Below are 23,894 nucleotides of genomic sequence, written 5' to 3'. Positions count from 1 at the left end.
TGGATAAATCCTGACACTAACTGGTACATTTCAGTTGAGGTCACCTCAGACTATATACAGACACAAAAATGACATATTTTTTATGGTATAATGTTAGTAATATTCCAAAGCAAAGTACCACATTTCTTTCTTGAAATGACTTAAAATCTGAAAATCAAGGTGCTATTTAAAAAAAAAAAACATTGCTCCATAATTCCTGTCAATAACTGAAATATTTGAGTTCAGAGCATCTCAAACTATACCTATGCTGAAAATAAAGTGTTTTTTTTTACTGTAGGATATTGAAGTTCGAGTTGTGAGATTTGAAGCTATTGGTTATAGAATACCGGTATGCCTACAGCTGTTGTCTTTGAACATAAAAGAACCATAACTGAAACACATTTTTTACTTTCTTATAACATTTTATAACATGTTATTCATAATTGACTCATTAAATGTCTCTAAATAGATCAGACTAAACGCATGGGCTGTGGTACAATTGCTATCCTTGTAAAATATTCCCGAATATAGTGAGAAATATTAGTATTTTGGTGTGGTTTTATTTCCGTTCAGACAGTATTAAGTGCGCTTTAATCTCCTCCCACCTGCCTAGTAAGGTTGCGCGCTCCCGGTGAGTTTTATAGCAACTGTTGCCCAGTGAGGAAGCGCCATAGTCACCGTAGTCCTGGCGACTGTAACCCACCAACAACAACCTCTCGCTCCATCATTACCACCTCCTCCACCATCCTCATCTTCATCAACCAGTCCACAGCTCAGGTTTGAATATTTTTATACTATTTTCAGCCCGATTTCAGGTCCGATCTCGCTTCAGCGGATCACTGTATGAAGGAGATATTAATGCTGTGGTGTATGTTTTGTCTGCTGCTGAATGAAGGCTCGGTGAATAGCTGGGGTAGTTTGCTAGCGAGGGTGTTTCTTTGTGACGTGGTAGCCTGCTTGCTAACGTTGCCTGTAGATACCCACAGCGGTGAGAGGTCCTGATCGTTAGCAGGGGCTAGCTATGTCCTCTCAAAGGCTGCTTTGTAGCAAAAACTGACCCTAAATGTGGGTGTGTGTGGCTGAAAACCGGTTTCCGTGTAACTTATTTGCTGAAAGTTACCATGCTGGGTGGTAGCATAGGTCTGGGCTAGTCACTGATGCTAGCTGGTCAGCTGGAGCAGGAGCAGGTGTCTGTTGTTGCTAGGTTGCTAACGCCAGCGTTGCCCTCTTACTGTTGCCATCCCATTTTTATAGCTAATGTTGCGGTGATATTGCAAGTGTATGTTTCGGGTGGTTCAAATGTTCTTGATCTCACTAAATCAATAACGTCGATCAGGAATGGAAAGTGCTGTGAGCTAGCTCTCCTTACACTAACTGCTATTGACAATAGCTAAGCCATTACTTTCCCTTTTGTCTTAGGGAGCAAGATAGCTTCGCTAGCTCTCCATCTGCCCTCTTTGTGGCATCAGATGGCTGTGATAAGCAATGTTTATAACACAAGGCTAAGTTTTGCAGTGGTTTGCAGCTTTGAGGAAAAACACCTGCCCGATTTAACATTTAAATACCCCAATGTTAGTACCCGTTTTCCCCGAAGCGTTTCGTTATTTGCAATGCACAATCTATAACTGGGCTGGTAACGTCGATTTATTCACCCATTCTGCGTTAAAGCTATTATTATTGACAGCGTAAATATTACATTTGGAATTTTTGTTTTATGTGTGCATGTTGTTTTTCTCTGGTCTGCGCAAGAAAGGGAAGGTATTCAAGCCAGCATGACACTGTGCAGGGGTAAGAAGCTTAGTCTTAAATTGATCTTAATTTTTGCCAGGTTAATTTTAGGTTCATTTAAATAGGGTGAAAACACTAAGCCACATCTATTCAAACAAAGGTGCTATATTCCCTTTGCTCACAACAGAAGAGTGAACTTATTTCTTTTAATCCTGTGGGTGGTTCATATAAGCACACTGTAAAATCAGAGTCGTTCTTGCCAAAAATAATTTTGGAAACCGCTTGCCTTGCAAAAAGGATGGTAAAAATAACTTCAAACGTAATTCATAATTACTTTATATCAAACTGCTAAGTTTTTTTGAAATTCGGCTCTACACAATTTTGTGAAGTTGTTGCAACTTAAAATGACAAGTGAAATTGAATTGTTCTTTCTAAGTGTTACCAGCATTTGTAAACCAAGTTAGTCCAACTTAAATCAGTCATGACAGAGAATTTTGCCAATTATGACATCTGGAGATCTGGAGTTCTCTTTAACTGTGACTGACTAGTTTGTAACTGGCAGAATACAGATATAAAGCACAGTAATCTTGGTTTAGTGAAGTTGCTAAAACTTAGAAAGATTGATTTAATTAAACCTGTCATTTCAAAGTTGCAATTACAATTAGATATAAAGTAAACATAAAATAAGTGATAAGTGATAATAGTGATATGTACTTTCTTTTTTCAAGGCAGTCGGTTTCCTAGAAATTTTTGAAGTAAAATCAACTTGTAAGATTTTACAGTGGACTTGGTTTCTTAATGTTGCATCACAATTATTTCTGGGTCCATTGGGTCTCCTGTGCAGCTGCGACCTCTGATTCCCGTAAGGGGAGAGAACAGGTGTGTGTATGTGTGGAGAGGTGAATGGAGGACAGGTGCACCTCTAGTAGTTGTGGGACTCCGGACCACCTAGGTCTGTCTATTTATTCACCACACATAAATCAAATCAAATTGTCCATCATCATCCCTGGTGTTTGGTTCTCTTTTCAATTGTAGGTTAGTTTTGAGCTATGAATCCTTAACTACTCATGTAACAAGTGGGCATGATGAACCAATTAGATCAAAACACCAGTGGCACAATTTTTACACGTACTATAGGTAAAGCCTAACATAATATAAATATTGATCTATTGGCATATAAAACCCACTCCCCCACAACACATAACACAGAAAACAGGATGTTGGGAACTGCTAGTTATCAGATCATGTTACCACTTAACCTGTAGTCCAGTAGCACAGAAATAGTACCATGCCACCTGCTGCCTGGATCCTGTTACATTTCCAATCACTTAAAGAGGGGCTGATTAATTCAATTATTCAGTCATCCATTTTCATGGCTTAGCTAAATACAGCATGTTTGGTTTGTTATTTCCCCAGCCTACCTGCAATAATGTATAATGTTGATGAAAGAGGAGACTTAAACGCCCTTGTTTTTTTTCTTTTCTAACCCCACATCAGGCAATAACAGAACAGGCACAATTACACTAGCTTTGTAACCTATGTCATGACGAAGCCGGTCATGATGAATCTGGAAATGTTGACACATTTTGTTTTCTGTGGTCCTGCCCTGAAATAAAATCAGACTAAACACTGACTTTCACTCACTCTTTTGGGAACAATTTACATTATCTCAAATACTGATGCAATGTTTTTGACATCAAAATCAACATTAGCAGTCCTTAAAAATATAAGTCGTTCTCAGTTTTCTATATAGTCTGAAAACTCCTCAAACATTTTGCATACCACCCCCCTGTGTCATCTCTAAATAACATCTCCCTCCACCTATGTTTCTGCTGTAATAGCACCTGATCATGCTCCTGTCTTGCCTGGGTTTACATGTGATGTATGTGTGCAACAGAGGGAGAGATTTTGCGTAGAGTGTACTTTTCAACCTAGTTCACCAGCTCTTATTTCTTTACTTGCTCCATCAGACTCCACCTTTATCATTAGAAATGCAAATTATGATAGTTAGTATTTTCCGGTAGCTGTGACTATGAACCTTGCAGTCTTTATTTATCATTTGTTGCTTGTAATGTTAGCGAGAGGAGAGAAAAGGCAGGGCAAAATGTTGCCCTCCTTGGTGGCTTTTGTTCCTCTGTGTCTTTGTAGGGCTTGCACTTGCTCAGTGGAGCACAGCATTTAAGTGGGCCACAAGGGAGTGCCTGAATGGTGAGGCAGGAGGTGTGTTGGTGTGTGTATATGTGTGCGTGTGTTTGTGGAGGGGGTTGGGGTGAGGCAACAAGAGTGTGTTGTGATGCAGGGGCGCTTTTTCACGATTAGGTGGGCTTAGTTGGGGCTGTATACTTTAGCTTTCAAACTGCACTGTGGACTAAAAGTCTACATTCTCCTCTCTTCATGATCCTTTTTTAGCATCGGGATATAAAAAAAAGCTGAAGGCTACAATTTTACTGTGAGTTTGACATTATTATATCACTTTGGAAGCCTGCAACCAAAGGCTTTTTTTGGGAATTGATCATCATAATTTACAGTTTCTTGCATCAAAATCGTAGAATATAAATATTTGAACTGGATAGTTTATTTTTCCACAAGCCAGGCTGCAGCCTGTCTAGCAAACAGCCTGCTGACATGTCTGACAGTGATAGTATATACTCATATTCCCCTCCCCAAGGTGTTGAAAATAGCCATGCTGGAAGCAGACGGCTTTGCTTTAATGAATCTCAGAGCAGCCCTATATGTTTAAAGAAAATGCAGATTTTTCCTGCCACCTGCCTTACTGTCCCTCACACTCTCAGTGCACAGAGACAGATTGACTCCTCTTTAGCCCAACTATGAGGGTGATCACCTCAACACCTCAACATGAAGTGATGGCCTTCTTCCCAAGAAAAAGGCCAGTATGATACTGAAGGTAAAGGGAAGGGGCAGACCGTCTCTGGAGAGAGTCAAAGCTGTTAGGAGACCCAACTTAATTAACCAAGAGAGGCTTGTTGATGGAAACTGTGATGGGGAGGAGGTGGCCTTCCCCTGGAAGGAATGGGTGGTGGTAGCCATACTATTATTAACTCACAAACACAGGTTCACCATCTATTCACACTCTTATCCTTATCTTCAAAATAGTTCACTTTAGCCTTGTTTTGCAAGTACTGTAGTCTTAGATCTCTGACGTGCTGAGCTTTTTTTTTTTTTTTAAATTACTACTTATGACGATATCTGGTAAAGATACTTGAAAATGACTTTTCAGTTGTTCTTTTTTCAGCACTGATCCATGACTCCTAAACCTGTAGCAGTGGGAACTGACAGAGCAACAAGAAGCAGCATCTATTTGGAGTTTGTTAAATATTAACTTGCTTTATGGCTGTGAACATGGAGACAAGACCATGTGGCACTGATGCATGAGGCTCTCAGTACATTAAGTACCACAAGGCAGAAACAGGTGCTCGGGCAGAATTGCTCTTGAGCAGCTTTAGGAGCATTGATTTGTGGTGAAATGTCGTGGTTTCTATTGTGCCTTGCTTAGTTTCTCATATAGGGATATTTTATGTCCTGGGCTTACCAAATCATGAGATAATTATTTCCTCTATGCAAAGATTTTGATATATTTGTCTTTTTGTTATTAAATGCAATATGTCCTGAACATGCTGAGGCTAAATTTTTACCTGTTGGGATATTAGAGGTAATGTCACTGATTTTATGACTATTCTACCAGTTCTTATAATAAGAGGGGGGTAACACAAAGTGATGTTTGTGAGCCATCTCTACGTTGATTCCACATGAGTATTGGCTCAATGATGCATTATGATTATTATGTTGTTGTAACTGAGTTAAAGTTGCTTTTCCAGTTATACCAGTAGAGTGTATTCACTGATTGTGCCCATTATCTATCTACAGTAATGCTGTGTTTTCTCTGTCTTATTTAGGCGCCATGCAGACCCCTGAAGCAGGCGCTGACTCCACCTCCACTGTCCCTCTTCAGACCACCGTGCCTGTCCAGCCTACCGGCTCCACCCAGCAGGTGCCTGTCCAGCAACAGGTACATCCATCATGTTTGTGTGTGTTTGTATCTTTATGTTCCTACGTGTGTGCATACTGTATGTGCGTGTCTTCCCAGAGCAATGTGTGCCTTTAGTCAATTAGATAATTGATCTGCAACTCTTGCATTTTGTCTTGCCAGGCCCAGACTGTTCAACAGGTTCAGCATGTTTACCCAGCACAGGTGCAGTATGTGGAGGAAAACAGTGGCGTCTACACCAATGGCAACATGTGAGTCAGTCTACTGCCCGGCTCTGCTCTTACACCACTTCACAAATATTAGTGCAGCGTCTCTGCAGCCTGTTCTTTCTCCTCTTAAGTCTCTTCAAACCATCATTCATGTCAAAAACACATGATGTTGGTGGGACTGCATTTGTTTTTTGCGTTTTTGTTTTTTCATACAAGGGGTCTGCAGTCATGCGTTTGATTGTGCTCAGTCACCTGAACATGACCAGAAGTAGGCCTGTCTTTTGAGTGCTGATGCTACATGGGGGTCTCCTGGGTCTGAGGAGTGGGGGGTTACATAGAGACCTGACTAACAAGCCCAACTTGTCCTACTGTGATACACACATCTGCGCTTGCACAGACACAAATAAACATACTGTGTGACCTCAGTTACTGGTGGAAACACTCATATAAGGCACACTGCCAGAGTAAGTGCTTTCAGCAGTGTTATTTTAACACTCAACGAGTCAATTTTGATATTGAGTCACTGACAGATGGGCCTTCTCTACAGAGTGTAAAACTTACACTGATCATACTGTTGATTTCTCAGAGTTAATTTAACTCTGGCAAGAGTTAACATTTTACACTGCACCACACTAAACAACACTGACAAGTGTTAATCAAGTTTTACACTGTGAGGAAAATGACACTTAAAGTGTTATTTACATTTGAAACCAAGAGTTTTAGTGTTAATTGGGGTTGGAAATTAACTTTTTTGTCCACTTTCCACTGTGGCAGTTAGACTATAAAATCTACCAGCCGCTCAGTAGATTACTGTTGTGCTATTAGCAGGTGAGTGAAGCAAATCTAGCAGCCACTTGCACTCTCTACCAGCATTTGGCTAGTGGCTGGTGCTAATTTCCATCCCTAGTGTTAATCATAATTTATTCTTATTAACTCTTCATGAGTGTTAAACCTTAACATTAACTCCACACAGAGTTGATTTTTACTCGACTCCTGCAGTATTAAACACCATTTACTCATGTATTTACTCCCAACAAGTGTTATTCTTACCCAACATCTTCAATGTTTTGTAAAATTTACTCTTCAATAGAATTACATTGTCTACTTTACCATATTCCTAACAACACAAATAAAACTTAACTTGGGAAAAATAAACACCATTATAGCCATATCTTAATACAAATTGAATTAAATAAAAAAAATCCCACATTTTTTTCAATGTAAGAAAAATACAGATTTTTATACTTCCTCTCATAGTAAAACAACTTAAAATGTACAATTTCTTTATCTTTTCATTGCAAACCCTTATTTCAAAGTTCACCATCATGTGAAATCTACCAGTCAATTCTGGAAAACTATCTGTCGCCTTAATACAATGTTGGTTGACTTGTATGGTACAACCTGCTTGTCCAGAAAAATGAAGAAATCATGGATGTTACTCCTCTTCATCCCAATGGCTAGTGGATAGGGTTGAGTGGTGCTACTGGTGGCATCAACTTGCTCCTGGATGTTTGCTCACCTTGGAGGATAAAAAAATTGGCACTGTGAAAATCACAAGTTAACATGACTTAATTCTCTGTGGTTCAAAATCGTAACCCCCACTACACATTCACAAAAAGTGCCACGAGTAAGTTGGAGATAAAGAATAATAATAATAAAATCAATAATTTAATTAATTAATTGATTTATTTTAATTAGTTAATAAGACATTTGTTCACTAGACTACAAAACGAACCTTGAACATGAGAAGATCCACCTCAGGGATGCAGACACCTTGCCTGGTCTCTTCCAGCCTTAAGCTTCCAGAGGAATCAGGTGGATGAGGATAATTGAAGATGGAAGCAAGATCACTGTCCCATCCTGTACACAAAACCAAAGGAAATAAGTATTTTAGGATACTATGATTTTACAATTTATTTTCTTCAAACAAATTTTTCAAGCTAGAGAAATGAAAGAGGAAAAAGCCAAAGCCCAAAAGAATGTAAATCGAACTATTATTTTCTGATATTCGGTACCGGAGTCACAATTACTTAAATGCTAATAGGTTCGTTACTCATTACTCCGTGAAAAGCAGACAACTAGGGCCCGTTTCACACAGCACACGTCAGCAGTCAGTGACTTCAGCTTCGCCGAACTGCAGCATGTTTCATGCTTGTGGTGTTCACACATGCAGTGTTTTAGCAGCGTTTTAGCAATGGGGCCAGAGTATAAAGAATTTGACAGTCTTGTCTCTACTGTGCCAAAACAACACATATATTATTGAAGTATCAATGGAAACAAAAAAAGTAATGCAAACATTACTTTTATTATGCAGTAATTTAATTACTTTTTTGTAATTGCAATTAGTAATTGTTATTAATTACTAATTATCAGTAACTTGCCCAACACTGTGGATGAGTGACATAATATAAATACTGCTACTTCCAGGAGTATCACAATAAAAAGTGAACGATGTATACAGAAAATAAAAGTACAACAAACAGGCCTATGGGAGAACCACCTCATAAAGCCACAAACTATATTTTTAGGCAAGGACTAATTCAGAGTTAGGACTTACCTCTCCAAAAACGTGACAGCTATATCTTCTCCACACTGCAGGATGAAGTCTCACTCCATCTGCAATGAATAAATACCTGTTTAAAATAAATGTTTAGAGCAGTGACAATTACAGAATGGCACTTCATAAATAGTGACTTAGTGACAGTTTCCCACAAGCATGGAAGAAATGTTTTGTTTGTTTAATGTTGAGAGCATGGAAGAAAAGTTATGTTTGAAAAAAAGATAAATTTCTATACATTTACATACTTTCGTTTATGACAGTTTCAAGGGATGATTTACAAGCAAACACTAACTGATCAGAATTTCTCAAAGCACAAAATGTCTACTTGTCGTCTAAAAAAACTCAGACCACAAATTACTAATTTGAGACAACTAGACATTTTGTATTTGTACCCAGGTTCACTGTAAAAGCTAACTGAAGTAGCAGAAAAATAACTGTTTCAGCCTGAATTCTCTATAAATGTGCAATATGTTAATCTAGAGGTTTAAACTAATTTCCTCTCACAGAGTCCTTAGTAGTCTATCATACTTTGCAGATGGGTAAAAATAAAGGTATTATCTGCTATTATCCTTAAGAGCCTGCATTATATTACCTGCTCTGTGGCTATGAGTATAACCACTTGGTTTCGTCTTAAACCAAACATAGGTACTGTCGGTTTTTCTTACCAGGTATATTTTCAGGTCGTCAACACGAGATTAACACCGACGGGAACAATGATTTCATGTTAACTTTAGCTAGTTAGCCAACCTTTAAAAATGCCCAATGTCAATTTAGTGCTGGAGAAGATGCTTGCCTGGCATGATAGCCACAGCCCGTTAACCACGGTAATATCGGCAGAGATGCGTTTGGTCCCGCAGGTCTCCATGTTAGCTAACATTATTTAGCTACCAAAGCTAAGCTTAGGCTAACCAGTTTACTATTTTACTGAAAATCATGGACGTTACAAAGAACTTAACACCATTACTCCTCCACATTAATGACATTAACGTTACTTCCTGTCGGATGGTCTACTTTTACATTAGCTAGATAAAGTTAGCATTAATTGGATTCACATCAGTGTTGTTTTGACATGTAAGCTAGCGGTCGGCTCGGTCGTGTTAGCCGGGGTGTGTGGTTAACAACAATGCAAAGCTACTCTAAAGTGCCGTTTCTGTAGAAATACCTTTTTTTTAAAAAAAAAAAAAAAAAATTTAACTATGACAAACTCACCAGAGTCTGCTGAAGAGGAGAAAAGGCGACGTGAAGGAAAGTACCTGGTCGCTTCAAACCATAGACTGTGTGGTTCAACCGATGTGGACGGAACTCTTTAGAGTACTTTTCAAACTGCGTTTTCTATCTACAAAAAATATCATAAAAGCTGGGGAGCTTCTTACTCCAACTGTTGTTTTAATAACAGTTGACTCGTCGATTAACTTTGACACTGCACATTTTACACTGGAGCATACGACTTTCTCACAGGAGACATTTTGACTTGGAGCAGGAAAAGCACAGGTGTTACTAACGAGGCTCGGATTGGCTCCGTTCGATTCAAGAGTCCAGTGAGAGTGACAGTCAGCAAGCATGCACGATACCAGGATCCTGAAATCAAAGCAGCTAAATGGAATTCAGCCATCCCGCATTTCGTTATTTACACTTGTGTTGTTTCTACTGTGACATTTGTATTTACTGTATACAAAATCATACATACAACAAACAACTGTAAGCATGAGCTGAGCACCAGGCTTGTGTCAACATATTATGTGAAAGGCAAACATTCAAATATATAAATTAAATATTTAATGTTACTTTGAATCAAACTTTTATATTTATATATCACTTATTTATATAGCACCTTTCATACAATCATACAGCCCAAAGTGCTCCACAGAGCAACATTAAAACAGCACGAAAAAATAAACATGTACAAAGAAAGACTAAACATAAAAACAATAAAGATGAGATTTTTTTAAATAAACAAAAGTTAAAAGGTTATTTACCTATTTGTATGTTTATTTTGAAAAAGACTGTATGCATTTAGCGAGAAGCGACTATACATTTACTATAGACACAATGCATATTTAAAAAGTGTAAATTGACACACCATCCCTGGGCATCCAAAACTGACACAGACGGATACCTGTGCGACAAATTTTGCCATGTAAGGCCACTGACCAAACATCGTTATTTGACAAGATGAAATTGTGTTAAATGAATACGTTTACTGAGGTGTTACTGTTACTATAAAGGTTCAACAGGTGTCTTACACAACTAAGAAATCATACTTTGACTTAAAAAAAACTTAATTCCAAGAAAAAAATACAACTTAATTTGAAAGATGCAATGAGGTACTTAATCCTTTAGGCTATTTTTATAAAACTATACCCTTAGTTTCAGGCCCACTGACTGACTGCTAACCTCTCTTCTGAACAGAAGAACCTACTCGTACTCAGAGCCGCAGCTGTATAGCCAGAACAGCGGAGGGAGCTACTTTGACACACAGGGCAGCTCATCACAAGTGTCCACTGTGGTGACATCTCATGGCATGACCAACAACGGAGGAGGGGGCAGTGGAGGAATGAACATGAATCTGGCGGGTGGTCAGGTAATCAGCACCAGTCCTGGGGCTTACATCATGGACAACGCTGCACCCCACCCTGCCACCCAGACGGCACGAGCTTCCCCAGCTACTGTAAGTCCACAGCAGCCGCTAATTGGGCCCCTCACTACTGTACATTTGCCTGCCTCCTTTTTGTGTGTTTGTCGATAGAGCATTAGAATAGCGTGACTTTGTAGTAGAGTCTATCTCCCCCCTGTTCAGATCCACACAGCTATTAGTTTGCATAGACTCCTCTTATCAACATAGATGCTCTGTTTATGTCATACTTTATTGATCCATGCACTAGTTTGATCCAAAATGTAGGACGCCAGCAGAGTTCCATATTTAAACTCAATATTTTAGTCATGTTTTCAAAATACCAGCATGCACACATAGTACGTATATTATGTCACATTAAAGAGAGGTAACTTAAGTGTGCCCATGAGTGTGTGTGGTGGTGTGTTTTATCTCTGGTGATGATCCTTTGCTGATGTATGCGATGCGCTGCGTAGGCTGTGTCTCTGCAGTGATCGAACTACTGCCAGCAGTGTTCACACTGTAACCCTTAATATTTAATGTTCAAGCAATGCAGGACTTTGCTTCCATCCCTCGTTTCATTTATCTGTTGTTTGCACTCTTTGGTGAAGAACAGGGATACTGATGTTGCTTTGCCCGTGGGCCCACTTTTGCAAAATGACAGAAGACCAGGGACCAGTTAATACAAAAACATTTTTAAATTCGTATTTGTATATAATACATGAATTGCCTGTTTTCAGCCTTTCTACATTTGCTCTCCTCACTCATCTTAGCCAAGGGGCAGCTCGAGTCGTAGCAGCAAAGCACAGGTCAAGTGTAGGCAGGGGTGTTTGGGATTTTAGGACTTTGGGGGCTTAACCTGGACCTCTGTGTCTTCCCCCTAGCACTTTTTTTCAAAACAAGCTGTATTTGATGCTTTTTCATGCACTCTCACACCTTATTTACATTAAAATTACAAAAAAATTCCCAATGTGTATTAATGTTTTTTCAATTTAAATTAGAAAATGGTCGATGAACCACCTGGCACCCTATAGTAGGGACGTAGGCTGAGTATTACTGGTAGGGATGCAAGATGTTGGATATTTTTTGCAGATGAGCCAGTGTATAATTTGGCATTCTACTATTGTGACAGCCCACGAGCAGATGGAGAAATAACATACAAAGCTTTTCAATGTATGTAATATTCATTCATTGAGCAAAATCAGAAACATACTTCAACCTGGAGTTCAACATGTTCAATTTGTCAATTAAAATAGTAAATAATAAAGATATAAGTTTGTCGTATTGGCAGAAATCAGTATGTTGGCCGATACCAATGACAGGCCAATATTATCACGCATACCTAATTTCTAGTGTATAGAAGAAAAGGGGGGCTTAAACCTGAGACAGGTGTATTAAGGAAGGGGAGGGGACTCACCATCTCCTCACGAGAGTCCTTTCAAAGTGGTGCATGCAACACAAGAGCCCCACTCCTCTGCTGTAGTCTAAACACCCCATTAGGTATTTTTGCATTGTCCACCAAGATGATGCTTTCTGCCAGTAATGTAGCAAAGATGCTTGGCAACTGACATTACATTATGTGGATATCAGTCACGGCAGAGAGTTTAGAACATCCATTAATGACTATGCAGAGGATAAATGTTTTACATTTTTTATGCAATCAAAATGTTTGCAAGGTCGCAAGGGCATTTTAACTGCTCGAGCAAAATACCAGCTCATCCTTGCCTAGCTTAAATGATGTTTTTGACAAGATTAATAGGCCCTTAAATCGGCTGCATTTACTGCTGCAGAATGGCCAAGGTATTCAGTCCATTTCTTGCTCCATAATTTCACATACCCCAAATCACAAGAGGTAATCTCTACAACTTGAGATGTATCAAAAGCATAAATGATGGATAATCAGTGGACAGCATTGCTCAGAAACAGTATGTTGTTGTTTCACATCAAGTTTTGTTAGCCTGTGTTGCTGTGTATCTTTGTGAGACAGTAGGCTCTTTGTAAAAGTGCCAGTGCCCAATTAGATTCCCTCCCATGGCACAAGAAGCAGCTTTTCAGCATAACTCTTGAGTTTGACTACAGGTGTTACTAAATCGTCTTGGCACACTGCCCTAGCCTTTTGTTTTATAATGGAGTCTGGCATTTTCTCTGCACATGGTAGTTGTTATAAGTGGATCTGTGCTAGTGGAATCTGAAAGGGTTGTACGTCTGCCAGTTACCCACGACTGATGTATGTTGTAGTTGATCGTGTTGAGTTTATGTCCACTTTTCTCAACGATGCAAAGATTTTCCTTTACTGACAGGGAGTCTGCTCTGCTTGGGTTTAGCGGTGCTTGCTTTGGGATCCTTTCTAGATTATTTTTATTTCTGCTGGTGGATACTAACGTGTCTACATCTCTTTATTTTTCCTGCTTTTGTTTTTGATTTCCTCCTCTTACATTTTGTTGTCCTGTGCTTCATGGTTTATCAGATTGAAATGGCGATTGAGACGCTCCAAAAATCTGAGGGTTTATCCAGTCAGAGAAGCTCGCTGCTCAACAGCCATGTAAGTTGCTTTTTACGAGTGCTTGCCCTCGCTTTACTTTTGCTAGACTTCTGCCTCTCTTAACTCTGTAAACATTTGAGTTTGATGTGCTTGCTGTTTTTGTTGCTGATTTTAATTGTTACTATTGTTTTGAATTTACTGGCTGCTGTAGAAATGCTTTCGCAGAGGTGTGATGATGCTACATCATCAAGATTACAGACTGTCAGTCTGAGGTCCTTCCAGACAGTTTGCGTGGAGCAGGGTGTGAATTTCTTGAGTAAAAAAAGCATGTATTCCTTTGCAGCTCCAGTGGCTGTTGGACAATTACGAAACAGCAGAGGGCGTAAGTCTACCACGATCCACCCTCTACAATCATTATCTGCGCCATTGCCAGGAGCAGAAACTGGACCCTGTAAATGCAGCCTCTTTTGGCAAACTCATCCGCTCCATCTTCATGGGACTCCGTACAAGGCGCCTTGGGACAAGGTTAGCTTTTTTTTTCCAGATTTATTTTTTTCTTAAGTGAAGAAAAGTTGTCAGTTTGGGGATTCAAAATTTTCATCCAATTGCAGTTTGATTGCTTGCCTTTGTCTATAACCATAATACTCTAAAAGCCTCATCCATTCTTCTCATGTTCCCCTCTTTGCCATCCATATGAACTTTTCTGTACACCTCACATTGAGAGTGTGCTAATGTGTGTTTACTTTGTCTTGCAGAGGGAATTCCAAATATCATTACTATGGTATACGTGTGAAGCCAGACTCCCCGCTCAATAGACTCCAAGAAGACATGCAGTATATGGCCCTGAGACAGCAACCTGTTCAGCAGAAACAGAGGTACACAGGCAACTAAACATGCACTTAGACATGAAGTACAAAAGTCACATCTGTGTATAGATAGTGATGTGAAACATGTGTTTTAAGGTTCAAGCCAGTGCAGAAGTTTGATGGCTGCTCTGGGGAGAATTACTCAGGTGGAGGCCAGCACCATCCTGGTGCAGCAGAGCAGACAGTCATCGCACAGAGCCAACACCACCAACAGTTCCTAGGTCAGCTGCTTTTCTCTTTATCTGAATGTCTGTAAAAACAACAGCACATCAGATGCACTGAAGTATATTGAATATAACCAAATTTTTCAACTTTTAATTTTTTTTAATGCTCCAACAGATGCATCGCGTGCACTCCCTGACTTTGTAGAGCTGGACCTGGGACAGAGCAATACAGAGAACATCAGTCCGGAGGATGTGAAAGCTCTCCAGTCCCTTTACAGAGAGCACTGTGAGGTTAGATAAAGGACATTTTCATTTTCACTGCGATGTCAGCACCGCAGCACACTTCCACACAAGTGTATTTCACAGGGGGTCAAGTTCCTCTTCAATGCTCAAAGAAAGCTAAGTAATCTACTTCGATGTTGTAGTATCCATTGTTAAAACATCATCAACATGACTATACAGGCATTGAGACTGTCCTTTCATCTATTGATCTGCCTGGACTTGACCACCCTTCAATTCTATTCCACTTTTTTTTCTGTTATGATTCTCATTGATCTCAATTTCATCCATGTTTTTATTCCTTATTATTATATCTGCTAGTATCTATTATTACAGTAATTTAGTCATTTAATCTTATTTAAGCTGTGTTTAATGAGAAACTAATTTTAAGACTAAAAATACTGAATGGAAGTTTTACAGATTTTGAAAAAGAATATGTATTTAAACTTTGGTTGGAATCAGAGTTTAGAAACTTTGGTAAAGGTCATGTGTGTTTATAATGACAGAGATTCGTAAATGCCAACTGCTGGCATTTTAGAACAGAATTTTCTCTTCGTCTTATGAAGTTTTCAATCACAGCTCGCTTAATGTCTGAAAACTAAGGATGAGGTCATACACAGGTGATGGCCAAGGCCTTGTGATCTGACAGAGAGCTGTCCACCTCTTATGATTAAAGGGTCAGTCGCTCAAATTGTAAAAACACACAGATTTCCTCACATCGTGATGGCTAGCCATGCAGATTTTTGTGGGTTGATGTGCTGAGGTTTTGAGATGTATGGATCTATGCTCCTAAGAGGATTGAAAAAAGACTTTGGGCATTTTCAGACCTGAGGAACATTTTCATAGTTCTAGGAACCAAAGAAAAAAAAAATACTGACCTCGCTGGCAACAGGCTCCTCGTTTTTCAGAAAGTAGTTCCCCTGAAAGCTTTTCACTTTTTTGTTTATTCTTCACTTTTGTTTCAGGCTATCCTGGACGTGGTTGTCAACCTCCAGTTCAGTCTAATTGAGAAGCTGTGGCAGACATTCTGGCGTTATTCCCCCCCTGACTCTGTAGATGGTGCCACTGTAACAGAAAACAGGTGAGGTCAAGCTGATGATAATTTTTTTATAATTTTTTTTTATAGATGAAGTCTGTCAGTGTTTTGATTAAAAGACATATTAGCAAGCTGAACTCATCTGGGGTTTTTTTTCCTTCAACAGCAGCTTAAGTGAGATTGAAGCACGGCTGCCGCGTTCACAGCTGTTGGAACTGTGCAGAAATGAGGCTGTACTCAAATGGATGAGCACCTGTGACCATCTAATGTACCAGGCCCTTGTGGAGATCCTCATTCCTGATGTCCTGAGACCCATTCCCAGTGAGCCACAGTCGCAAACACTTGTCAAAATTGCTGCGTTAATGTTTGTAACATCACAATCATGAACTCAGTGTTTTTTGCTGTTGCTTTTTAGGTGCCTTGACTCAAGCCATTCGCAATTTTGCCAAAAGCCTGGAAGGCTGGCTTAATAATGCCATGAATGCCATTCCACAGAGAATGATCCAGACCAAGGTAAGCTATCAGTATTCGTGGTTAAAATGCTACACAAAGGTTTTAAAAGGTGTAAATACTTACAGTGGGTAACACCTGGCCTTTTGTGTGCTCTCTCCACAGATTGCCGCTGTTAGTGCCTTTGCGCAAACACTGCGCAGATACACATCTCTGAACCACCTGGCTCAGGCGGCACGTGCTGTTTTGCAAAACACATCACAGATTAACCAGATGCTGAGTGATCTCAATCGTGTTGACTTTGCCAACGTACAGGTCAGAACAGCTCGTTGTTTTGGGATATTCAGCTGTGGTGTTTTTGTTATTTGTACTATACCATACCTTCTCTATAACGCCATTCTGTTTTGCCTTGTTGCTGTATAGGAGCAGGCATCATGGGTGTGCCAGTGTGAGGAGGGAGTGGTTCAACACTTGGAGCAGGACTTCAAGGCCACGCTACAGCAGCAGAGCTCCCTGGAGCAGTGGGCAGCCTGGCTGGAAAATGTGGTCACTCAGGTGCTCAAGCCATACGAGCACCGGCCCAGTTTCCCCAGGGCAGCTCGACAGTTCCTGCTTAAGTGGTCCTTCTACAGGTCTGCAAAAAAAACAATACTGAGACACGTCTGTTAGTGTGCAGCAGGAGACAAAACACTCACAATGCTTTTCAATGTCTCTGCAGCTCGATGGTGATCAGGGACCTGACCCTGCGCAGCGCTGCCAGCTTTGGTTCCTTCCACCTGATTCGCCTGCTGTACGACGAATACATGTTTTACTTAGTGGAGCATCGTGTGGCCCAAGCTACTGGAGAGACACCCATTGGGGTCATGGGGGAGGTATAAATGTGGCATCTTATCTTCACAGTATTTAAAATACCACCATACCACCACATCACCACACTACAGTACATGACTGATAAACTAAATATTGGAAGTGAAATTACCTTGGTTTGGTCATTTTAAGTATGTTGATAAAATCACTCCAGAAGACATGTTTTACCTTATTATAATGGAGTATCTCTTTTGAATTAGGAACACATTCAAACTACGTGAATCACTAGTAGCGCACACTAATTATGATGTTTGTCTCTGCTTTCAGTTTGACAGCCTCAACACCCTGTCCCTCACTAACATTGATAAAGGTATGTGATAAAATGTATAAAGCTCTATAGCCTGAGAAATCAACCAGTATTCTAGAAAACCTTCCAGTAAAGTTCGAATCTCTTGAAGTGGGGTTGTAAAAGGCACTTATCCACAGACAATGTATTACATGCAGTAGATGTCAGTCGGCACAATCCCAGTTTAAACGAGCAGTCCATCATGGAAGCTAAGCAACGTACTGCAGTGGACAGGCCAGCAGCAAAACATATAACATCACTGTCAGACAGCAATTTCTGACACGAAATTGAAGCTGTTTTTTCCTAACTCGGTCTGGGCCAACTGACATCTACAGTATGTAATACACTGACTATGGACCCTGCTTCATTCAACCCAGTTAAAAAAAATCCAAACTATTCCTTTAATTGAGCTCTTGAGTCTATACCCCTGTTTACATATGTGATGCTTTCTCCTGTCTAGATGAAACTAGTGGGATGGACAGTGACTTAGAAGACGACACGGAGGAGTCAGGGGAACCTCTTGCCAAGCGAGAGAAATCGGAGCATGAGGTGATCCAGGTGATCCAGGTCGGGGCACTAGAGGACGGGTCCCACCCTGTGGTGGGGGTCGTCCAGCCTAGTGTCCTTCACTCGCTGCCCCAGCCCCCGCAAGACCACGCTGAGCACATCCTAACCCCCTCTGCCGGTACTCCCACCATCCGCCACTGCAGCACCACAGGCAACACCTACGCCTCCGTTTGAGGCTCCGAGGGCACGGCCAGCCTCGTCTGGCCTGTTTTTGCTGTCTTACTCTCCACATATCTTTCTCTCTGTAAGTCTAGATGTGTCCGTCTTTTTCATGCATTGTCTCTGTCTGCACTTGTGTGGACACGCTGTCCTCTCCCTGTCTAGCCCGGTCAGTGGGGGGAAGTGCTGAAATGATGATACTGTGGCCAAGATGTGCTGTACGTGTCTGACTGCTTAGATTCTGGATGTGGTGTGATCCCATAAGTCTGTGCTCTATCGCAATGCGGCAGCTGGAGGAGGACTAATTTGACCTGTTAAATGTTAACGCCTCTGTCTGTCTGTTCAGACGGGTTTAGTCTTGAAGGAAATCTTAACTCTTTCAAACTACTGATGTCTCAGAGCTCAAATCCATGTCACTAGTCCCAGCGGAGCAAAGTCATCAATTGACTCAAGACCTTCATTTATTGTAAATAGTTTTGCTGTTCTTTTAATTGGTATTACCCAAAACTCATGGTGCTATCATTGTGTTTTTGTTTTATTTCCATTTATCCCTCCTAATTTTAGCATGATTTCTGTCCACATAACATTCCAACTGCTGATTAACGTCTGGCTGAACAAAATATTTTGAGAATTGTATGTAGCCAAAAAAAAGAGAGGACTTTGAAAAAGGATCATGGGGCAGTTTGTCTGTTCTGATTGAAAAAGATACGGTAGCCACCAACTGACAACCACTTCTAGTTTTCAGCCACAGAAAAAGAAACCCCTAAAGAATCTGTGCTGCTACTTGTGTATATAGAAATGAGACTGAGGAGACTGGCTGTACAAAAACCACTTCTTCAGTGCTAGCTTTTCAATGCGCTCGGTGCATAACGTTTGCCTTTGTTCATTTTAGATGGCTCTGTAGTGTGGTTGAAAGCTGTAATCTTGGAAACAACCTACTGGACATGTTCCCCTGTTTTATTTTTATTTGTAGTTTCTGTCTTAATGAAATTTTCTTAAGTTCACAAAGGACCAAAAACAAACCAACAAGAGGAAGCTGAGAGTGAGCCACTTTGGGGCCACCCGATAGCTGTTTCCTGTCCCACAGTGCCATGTTGCAGAGCAGAAGGAATGTCAGGGATTTAATGTACCTCGGCTTTATCATAGTGCCTTATCCTTAAATGCAGCTGTCCTTGTAGTCCTGACTGTGTGCTGTAGAGAGCCCACAGCCCCTCTGCATTGTCCCAGCCACAGATTTGGCTTTCTGGTGACTTTTGGCTGGATTTGGGCTGGCTCATCAGTGTCAAGACCAAGGGGATGCAGGCACAGACACACCTGTTGTTTTTCTCTGGATCAGCTCTGCTAAGCTTATTAGAATCACGGTCTTTAGCCTTGCTCCTGCCCTCACTCTGCCCTCTTGAGGCCTATTCTTGCATTCACCTTTGTTGTCGGGTGAAGTGTGTGTGTGTGTGTGTGTGTGTGTGTGTGTGTGTGTATGTGCGAGAGTGTAGACACGGATGCATAGGTCTGCACTGTGTTGTTTTTTTTCTGTACATGTGTATATAAGCCTGTGTGTCTGTGTGCTTGTGTGTATGTGTTGGAACACATCCATCAGTCACCCTACCTCAAACCAGTGGTGCCAGCCCTTTTGACGCGTGCAGCACAGTCACCAAACCTTATTGCACACACACCACTGTACTGCACAAATCTCAACGCGATAGAGAAAAGCTGCATTGCTTTTTCTCTCACCTCTGATACATTTCCATTTCAGTTTTTAGCCCATAAAAAATGCTTTCATCCTTTGTTCCCTGTTTAAAGATCATCTTTGTACAGTGGACCAAAAGTAGATATTTTGTGATATTCAAAGAGATATATAGATATATATGTATAGTATATATAATGATGATACACTACATATATTTGTTGCTTTATATGTGATTGTTTCTTTTCGTAGCTCCTCTGTAATTAGTTCATAGACTGTGAAATGGGAAAGGCATGGGGACTAACTTTGGATTCATTAGACTACATCTATACTTGAACTGTTATAGCATTCTATGTTGTGGAGATTATTGAGATTAATCCTCTGAATAGGAAGATTTTGTTACTAAAAAAAAGACTTTTGTTATTGTTTTTTCATGCTTGTTGAAATGGTCTGCACGGTTTCTCTGCAGAAATGTTTATTTATTGATATTTATTGTGTTTTGGTTTAGATGCTTACCCATTACAGCATATTATAATGGGTCCTGATAATGAATCATGAATTATACCACTGCAAATGGCAGACCTACTGTACAGAAGGACCAGAAGATTTTTTTGTTCTGCTTGTTTTTTTTTCTTTGTAAGTCATGTATGTAGGTTGATTTAGGTTTTTAAAAAAAAAGGGTTGGCACTGAATGTGCTCTAATCACTTTATTTCGGCTCTATCACTGGTCAAATGATTCCTTACTAGCGCACAGGACCTTTGCCAACTTGTTTTCTTTGTGTCCGTTTAGAAATCATGCCTAGCAGTAACGGAGTGGGAGAGTGCAAATACAGCGTGTCATTTCGGTTACTGGGTCAGTGGACTCAGATGTTTTGTTAAATAATTTCTGACACATTTGGGAATTTAAAAAGCAAATCCCGGCATCCCCAAAGACACGATCTTTATCAATTAAAGGTTCAATGTGTAGGATTTAGGGGGATATGTTGGCAGAACTGGAATTTAATTAAAGTATGTTTTCTTTAGTGTTTAATTACCTGAAAAAAAAGTATTGTTGTGTTTTCGTTACATTAGAATGAGCTGTTTTTACAACACAGGGAGGGAGTCCTCGTTCACGGAGATCGCCATTTTTCTACAGTAGCCCATAACGGACAAACCAAACACTGGTTCTAGATAGGGTCGACCACCGTAGTTAGCAGCCTCTCCGCGACAAACTGCAAAGCATCAGAAAAACAGATTGTCAGCGTGAAACTGCTTTATTTTACCAGTTTAAATCACTGTGTCTAATTGTTTTGGAGAGAAAGAGGTTCCCAGTGAAAACCTCCTGAGCGTCTGGGTTTTAAGTAATCAGAGACGAAAGGGAGCACACAGTAGCAGGTGCTGCAACGAGCCAAATGTCATTGATTTGGAACAAGAAACTGCTTTATTCAGCGTCTTTGCTGGTTATAATCACTGGATCCGTTTGTTTTGGAGAGGAATTGACCTCAGTGCATAATTAGGCTCCTGCATAAAATTTCCTGAAAATCTGAATTTTAGGTTATCAGAGAAGAAAGTTGAGCACACATTAGTGGGAGCTGTGCTAGCCGCCCATCTGCAACAAGGCAAACAGTGCTGGTTTGTCATATGAAATTGTTTTATTTAGCATTTTTTACCGGTTTAAATTACCACTTCAGTTTGTTTTGGAGATCAAGAGATCTCTGCGCATATTTTGGCTCCCAGTCAAAACCTCCTAAACTATGAACACAATAAGGAATTCTAACCACACGCAAGTTCACGCATGACACAAGAGAAGTTTCAGCTGGTTTCAATCTGCAACACTCACCACTAGATGCCACTAAATCCGAACAAACTGCTCCTTTAAACTTAAGGTACACATGTCATTTTGTAGCCTTACCCTGAGCCTGCTGCTTTAAAATCTCTGGCTTACCAGATCTAAGAATTAAACGGCCACGAATCTGTCTTTTTCTTATTATTATTATAAACGTTAAGAACAGTTTGAAAAGTTTGCAAGAAAAGGTCAGTTATCTTTAAGTAGCTGAAAGCTGAAGGTCTGAGGTATTTTGTTTACATCAGTGTGACCGTAACAAACTTGCTCCCTGACTTTTGGTATTAAACTGTCAGATGGAAGTTGGGGAACACTGAGTACCGTAATGAAAATGTCCAATACAAAAATGGATGCATGCAAAAACCTAAACCTTACATCATCTTCTACATTCTCCAGAGCTGCACATAAATTTGTAATAACTGCAGCATGAATGAACTACCCCATTCCTACGAGCTCGCTTGACTGACTCCAACACACACTCAGTTTTTGAGAATGGCATTGTAAAAAGCGATGGGGCTCTGTCTGAGACTTCCAATTTAAAATTATGTTGTAAATCTGGATAGTTGTGTATCAGTGAGGAATGAGGAATTTGCTGGGTACTTTTTGTGCATTTTTACCTTCTGTTCTCTGAATGATCTTCTTTTCATATATGAATCTCAGCTCCCTTGTAGATGTAAACTTGTATTATTTTGTGCCTGAAGTGAAAATGGCTTATAAAATGTTTTCTTTGAATCTTAATTGTGTGCTTTAGGATCATAAGTGCTTTCTGGTCTTGCACACCTACCATGTGCTGCTAGAAACTTTTTTCTGTCAAGTTTGCCCCCCCCCCCCACACTTTTTATTTTTTTATTTTTTTTTTTTTAAATTCTACACAGACTCACGTGCCAGACAGTGATTTAGCTTTCTGCATCTTAAAGCCTGCCTGGTTAATACTGACTGGACTGATGCTAATGCTGCCAACATAATTGTACTTTATTTCTCAGTGTCTTTAAAAATTGAGATTGTTTTTGTAACAGCTGTTTGCAAAGGAGCCCGTTTCAAACCAGAAAAAAAAGACATAAGCTATTCCTTAACTTGTCATAGGAGCGAAAGCTAAGAGATGCCTCTTCAACTGGACAAAACGGCAGCTTCACTGACCCAGAGCAGACTCCAGTGCCTTTAATTTCGCCCTGGCCAGAGCAGATGGCCTGGGTGACTATTGGGTCTCTGGTGGGCTACAGATCGAGGCTATCAGAGCAGATATTTCATTGCACAGGTGCTGCCACTGAGAAGACACCAGGAAAGCATAAAGACCTGTCCTCAAACTGGACTATTTATTTACTGGATGTGACACCACACATACTTAGTAGTTTAAACATGGTAGATTACCTGCAGACGGCTTTTTATTGTACAGAACTGGTAAATGAACAAGGAGAGTTACTGTAAGTAAACCGCTCTCTTGCGAATTGTTTTTTCATGATCGTGGTTTCTTTTGTCAAATGATATTTTCTGAATGCTGTGACCTGTTTGAGATTTGTATTTGGATGTTTTCAAGTGCCATTTGACAGTCTAGTGAGTCGTGGCCATCTGTAGCACGCTCTAATGCAAGCACAAGCATTTGGCAGTGGCATTTGGGGAAGGTTCTTATTTTGGTTCACCCTAGACAAAAGTATGTATATATCAAAAACTGAGAAAAAAAGGTATATTTATTTGTGTCTTAATTATTTGATTTGTTCTTTTGGTGAACATTTTATCAGATATGTTGGCTAAAGTGCTTTTGTGATTTCTTTTCTCCTCTTTTTTTGGATAATGTATAGTATCTGATATAATATATACACACAAACTTCATGTGACTTTCTTTTTGTGTGCCATTAAGTTTTTCTTCTCAAATTGGCAAGCGAACCAATGCGTGTAGGGTGATTTGTATTGTGTATTTTGCATAAAAAAATGAGGACAATTGGGGGACTTTTATATTTATAAAGACATTATCATTTAGTGTGTCGTATTGATGAATATAGAAACTATTAAAGACACATGTAGTTTGGTTTTCTGAATATTTCAGATCTCAGCTCAGGCTAGCTTCTTAGTGTTGTTTTCTTAAAATTTGTGACTCGTCTTTGCAGTAATAAACGTTTTCTTGTTCAAAGTCAAGTGTCCTTGTAA

The 23,894-nt window shown here is 40.0% G+C and overlaps 1 protein-coding gene and 1 long non-coding RNA gene across 2 annotated transcripts in view; one reads left to right on the top strand and one right to left on the bottom strand.

The window, feature by feature from the left end:
* Positions 1-16,885, bottom strand: part of LOC121959610 (uncharacterized) — a 104,637-nt gene extending 87,752 nt beyond the window's left edge. Inside the window, exons 1-7 of the long non-coding RNA XR_015775224.1 lie at positions 16,752-16,885; positions 16,497-16,611; positions 15,763-15,949; positions 9,692-14,691; positions 8,480-8,538; positions 7,658-7,782; positions 7,324-7,441 (exon numbers count right to left, since the gene is read on the bottom strand). This is a non-coding gene — a long non-coding RNA (uncharacterized LOC121959610). The remainder of the gene's footprint in view (positions 1-7,323; positions 7,442-7,657; positions 7,783-8,479; positions 8,539-9,691; positions 14,692-15,762; positions 15,950-16,496; positions 16,612-16,751) is intronic.
* Positions 609-23,877, top strand: rfx3 (regulatory factor X, 3 (influences HLA class II expression)). The gene is made up of 17 exons (XM_042509018.2): positions 609-756; positions 5,622-5,734; positions 5,876-5,964; positions 10,892-11,150; positions 13,561-13,635; positions 13,919-14,100; positions 14,331-14,450; positions 14,538-14,662; positions 14,781-14,896; positions 15,850-15,965; positions 16,087-16,241; positions 16,336-16,433; positions 16,536-16,685; positions 16,794-17,002; positions 17,089-17,242; positions 17,505-17,547; positions 17,984-23,877. The coding sequence occupies exons 2-17, from the start codon at positions 5,627-5,629 to the stop codon at positions 18,262-18,264; spliced, it is 2,280 nt and encodes a 759-aa protein (XP_042364952.1). The 5' UTR covers positions 609-756; positions 5,622-5,626; the 3' UTR covers positions 18,265-23,877.
* The last annotated feature ends 17 nt before the right edge of the window (positions 23,878-23,894 follow it).

The sequence above is a fragment of the Plectropomus leopardus genome, chromosome 20, assembly GCF_026936395.1.
Source record: "Plectropomus leopardus strain MGB_pleo_1.0 chromosome 20, ASM2693639v1, whole genome shotgun sequence".
Taxonomy (NCBI): domain Eukaryota; kingdom Metazoa; phylum Chordata; class Actinopteri; order Perciformes; family Serranidae; genus Plectropomus; species Plectropomus leopardus.
This window is presented reverse-complemented; position numbering and strand designations above follow the sequence as displayed.